General features: G+C 40.8%; 1 protein-coding gene across 1 annotated transcript; it reads left to right on the forward strand.

The window, feature by feature from the left end:
- Positions 1–6: 6 nt before the first annotated feature.
- LOC144478208 (protein-tyrosine sulfotransferase-like) lies at positions 7–3,344 on the forward strand. Its single transcript, XM_078195955.1, has 3 exons — positions 7–257; positions 414–611; positions 1,222–3,344. Exons 1-3 carry the CDS (start codon positions 76–78, stop codon positions 1,328–1,330), a joined length of 489 nt encoding a protein of 162 aa, XP_078052081.1. The 5' UTR covers positions 7–75; the 3' UTR covers positions 1,331–3,344.
- Positions 3,345–5,203: the final 1,859 nt, after the last annotated feature.

Raw genomic sequence — 5,203 nt, forward strand, 5'->3', positions numbered from 1 at the left:
CAGGTTACCATCACCGGGTTCGACTTGTCCTCGTACAGGCAGTCCCTGATCAAGTGGAACCACGCGATCTCGACGATGTACGGCCAGTGTAAAGAGATCGGGTCGGGCAAGTGTCTGATGGTGCCGTACGAGCAGCTGGTGTTGCACCCCCGCCAATGGATGAAGAAGATCCTGAACTTCCTGGACGTTCCCTGGAACGAGTCGGTCATGCACCACGAGGAGTTCATTAACAAGCCGGGCGGCGTGCCTCTCAGCAAGTAAGAGGACCGACGAAGCGGTGACACAGGGTCTCTCTCGTTCGTCCGAGAATGATGTCATTCGTCGGGAATGAGGATCGCTCGGCGGAAAAGGACGATCGACTCGCGGCCCCGCTGTCGCGATCGAATACTAAATTCTGTATTTTCGGTATGCAGGGTGGAGAGGTCGTCGGATCAGATCATAAAGCCGGTCAACTTGGAGGCGCTGACCAAGTGGGTCGGCCACATTCCGGACGATGTAGTCAGAGAAATGCCGGACATCGCGCCGATGCTTTCTGTCCTCGGCTACGATCCTTATGCTAATTCGCCGGTCTACGGAGCGCCGGATAGGCTGGTCAGCGAGAACACCAGACGGTACGTATTTTCGATCGATGCATCTGCAGGACTCGCTTCCTCGATCGAATGTCCGGGCTGTCTCTTAGAACGTGGCTTTTAGAAGAGGATAATATCTTTGGAGAACGCTAAAACGGCCCATGCCCTGGATTCTAATTGAATAGTAATGTCCTTAGATTTTATACATTTAAAGCAAAATTGGATACTCATAATTTAGAGTGTTACAACAATTGAAGGAATTTAAATATATGTTTCCACTATCTTTAATCTATTAGAAGGATTAATGAAAGAACGAACTTGCTATTTAGTAACTATTTCTAGCAAATTCATACAGACAATTTTCGCTTCGTTTAAAAATCCACAGATCAGTAATAACTTTATGAAATTGTCTATCCTTAAATCTGTGCGCTTGACATGAAAACCGCAATCTTCCAATTATGTTTGCCGAAATATACACTCGCACAATTCGTTGTCGTTGGGTGGATGGATGGAAATATGGAAGTTTTCTCTTCTAATTAATACGAAATAAACGTAAGCGCGCAGCGCGGCGGCCATCGCGTTTCACCCCTCCCGCTCGTAAAAGCAGCCTCCGTTGGATAACATCCTTAAAATACGACTTTTATTGTTGCAGGGTGCTAGCGAACGGAGAAGTGTGGGCGGCGAGGGCGCGCCAATTTTCCCTGGAGAAGCTGATAGAGCTGAGCAAAGAGGACGAGAGCACCAACGCGGGAAACGCGTGACCTCGGTTACACGCTACCCTAGGCGCACGGACCTTGAACCTGTACAATTTCTGCAACGTTTAACAAGCTGGTAAAACCTCACGGCAGCCAGTTCGTACCGAATACCGTTGAAAGAGCGAATTCCTTCTCGTCGTTTGCCTCTTCCCGGTGGGATTCGGAGACAGCGAACCGTGATCGTGAAAATAAAAAAAAAAACGAGCTCTCTGGACTACTTTAATTGTAAGATCAAGCGTGCATATCTGCTAGGAACGGCACAGCGAGGTCAACGAGACTGCGAGTGAGAAGAAGCCAGAGTCCGTGAGGCGGGCACCTTTCTTTTTAAACATCTCGGGACTAATCTAAAAGGGACGGACTTGCTTTACTTAAAAGCCACGGAACCCTTCCTTTGGTCAAACCTTGTCTAGGAGCCAGCTGATTGTTCGCGTGTCCTTGCTGTGTCGTTCTCTCCGAGTGCACGCACTGCATCCTCGTATTCGCCCGCGAACGATCGCGGTTCGCGAGACTACGCTACGATGGTTACTCTTTCTCTGTATATTTTAACCGGTAGATGTTTAACTGCGAGACGGCACTCGCGTTCGCAAAACGGCCGCACGGTTCCTGTCGCGAGGATCGCTGGATCGCGCGTGTGCTCTCTTTCTCTCGCGAGCGAAATGCCGTGCGAATGGTCGCCGATTATTCCTCGTTTCGTTTGTCCAGTGTTTCGTTGACGCGACCAACCAGGACCGTCGGAGACCCGCTAAACAATTTCTGTACAGTCTCGACCAACGGCCAGTGACCGGAACGTAGACCATAAAGGTCTGAAGCGAGCGTGGAATAAAGTTGTTTTCTCGAGCGAATGGTGGAAGGTGGTAGGAAACGACGGTACGTGTGACGGGATGTCTCGCCCGCGATGAAACCTACGATCCTTTTTTTTTTTTCTATATTCTTGTATCGTGTAACACGGAACAAATTTGTGTTTGAGAGAATGGTACTTATCGATCGTCGAAGGAAGTTCTTGCGTGCGTTCCTTCTTTTTGGTATGTTCTTCTATCCTTTAGTTTCTACGTTCGTAAGGTAGACTAAGAGCAGTAGCGAATATTGAAGATCAATGCGTTCACTGCCCGACCGTTTCGCGCGACCCTCATTTCAAGCGACGCGCAAAGTCTTCGTGGTCATTTTTCACCGTTTACATTATATGTACTGTTAGAATATTGTATTCCATATTTATGAGGATGAAACATCACATTTCAAAACAGTAGAGCACTCTCTGTCCCTCTCCCGCAGCACGAGATTTCTTTCTATCTCTGCGCATAATAAATGTTACAGTATTTTAATATTATTCTTAATTATAGCAACCGATCTTGGAATTAGGAGTAAAGGGCTTATAAAGAACTAATTGTATGCGCATCATAAAATACGTATCGGTCGGAAATGACCAAAAGACAGTGTAAAAAGGATTAAGAATTTTGCAGATTTTTGCTCCATATTAACGATATCAAGCGAAAATCGGTAAAAATTTTGGACAATGTTGGCTTTGGTTATCTGGCAGCGAACGTGTAGAGCCTCCCTATTGCGAAACAATCAGTGTTCAACATCTGACGGCAAATATGTTCCATTAATGAATCTCCGGACACTGATTGTCTCGAGTGCAAAGGTTCTTAAGTTGTAGGAACGCGAGACTATAAAAGTTTCTTGTTATTCCGATTGTATTACTAATTATAAGCAGCTATAGATACGTGGCGTCGCAGGCAAACGACAAATGTAACGCAGACGAATTGTTTAACCGGTCCTTCGATTTACAATTTACCGAACTTCTTTTGTTATCGATGGTCGATTATAGTACGCAGCGATGGTTGTCGCAAGCAAATATTACTGTAACTCCGCGAGAACAATAAATGTCCTCCATTGTTGGTAGACCCTTGTCCAAACGGCGACCACGACAGGTGCAACAACTTCGATGTGGCATTACGTCATTCGTGTAAACCATGTTACTGTCTATCGAATTATACAATTAAATTATTTTAATATTACAGAATTCCTGCAGTTGTCATCTCCTCTGACCTGGCATGAATCAGGATAATCTAGAGCATATGTGAACGCTAACACATAAGAACGTGCAATCTCCAATCTGGATAGGTACAAATTGATATAATTCGTAAATAGTGGCACGTTCGTTTTATATACGACTGCATTTCGAACAGACAATTCTAAAATGCATGTTATCGAATTACAGTTACCGAACGAGCATCATTGAAATTTACGAGCCGAACCTGATCACAAAATTATTCTCGGTTATAATGTATAGGTCGTAACGGTTTGCGGTTAAAGTATTTGAAATCAATTGCATGTGCAATTCAGTTACTACAATAGTATCGTGATAAATTGATACGGATGGATGAGCAGATTTGAAGCTCGATCGTTATATTCAGATTTCTAGTTGTTATTGTAATTATTTTCAAATAGGGATGTACTTAATGTACAGTGAAATCTTCTAACTTTAATTTGAAGTCTCAAAATTGCAGTAGGGAGATTTTGCACAAAAAAAAAAGCAGTATAATTATCTACAAAGATTTGGAAGCATGTACAGATTTATCGATATTAGCGCCTCTTATGGCGAAATTTGCAAGCTCTTAGGCTACTGGTAAAGCGCTCAAGCTAGGTAGCCAAAATTACCGACAGTCGAATTCGTCTAACAGTTTCAGTATTTTGTCACCGCTTAAATTGGCGCTGTAAGAATGTCTAATGGCAGCTACTAAAATTTGCCGTAAGAAGCGCTGCTATCGACAAATATTTACTTATAAATATTGAACATAGCGTTGTTCCTTCATAGTTAAGTTGTATATTTCATGGTTAACATTTAAATGTATAATTTATTATATGTAGTTAAATTTTATACATTTCATGTTTGTTGTACATTACTTTTGTTACGAAATGATACTGATTTATTAGTATGTTGAGATATTGTAAAGCATACATTAAGATCACATCCTTCCATTATTAGTTTGTCACTGAGATATTATCTCGTGTCACTATATCTAGTTGATTACAAAATTTGTTTACTTTTCCTGATTCTTGCCAGAATTGATATTGTTTCTTCTATCTCAATCGCGCTTGAATAAAAAATAATATTTAAATATTTTTCTATCGATACTGCGATTTTGTATCATCAAATTAAAGTTGGTAGAATGCAGCTTAATTACGGGACATTCTAATTTAAAAATCAGAATAAGATTATGAAAAAATAAATATAACAAGAAAATAATTGCAGAGGAAACAAAGTTGAGCAAAACCAATAAGAATTTATCAAAGTGTTTATTTTAGATTCTTTAATCACGAAAGTATATTCCACAATTTACAATAGAGATCATATGTACTCGTATAAATGAAATTGTATGTACAGCTCAAATTAGAGTTTATATGAACGTGTGCACGCATCCATGCTTGAATACAGTGCAAGGTAATAAATAAATGCAACGTCTAATAAGTAAAGATCGTTTACACAAATTTTAGTAATTTGGAAACGAAAGAAACTATTCCAGAAGTTTAATTCCAGAGACGTGAATAAATTGTTTTTGTTCCCTTACTCATCAAATCATCTTTTCTGTTATTCTACTGATGATTTCGTGTTTTGCTTTGAGGCTCCTTTCAGGCAAGCTGCAGCATTAAGAAAATCTTCGTTGACAGAAAATCCTATTAAGCAGAATATTACAAAGCATATTCTTCAATATTCTGACAATGAGGAGAAGGATAGCTATATACATAATCTCTTCAATTCAACCAATAGCAGCAAAGAAGAAATAAAATGTTGCATATTTTTAAATATCAAAAAGAACGATTTAAAATTGAAGATTTCAAACTCAAGAAAGATTTCAAAATAGAGGAAGTATGAGGATA

The sequence above is a fragment of the Augochlora pura genome, unplaced genomic scaffold (genome assembly GCF_028453695.1).
Source record: "Augochlora pura isolate Apur16 unplaced genomic scaffold, APUR_v2.2.1 APUR_unplaced_944, whole genome shotgun sequence".
Taxonomy (NCBI): domain Eukaryota; kingdom Metazoa; phylum Arthropoda; class Insecta; order Hymenoptera; family Halictidae; genus Augochlora; species Augochlora pura.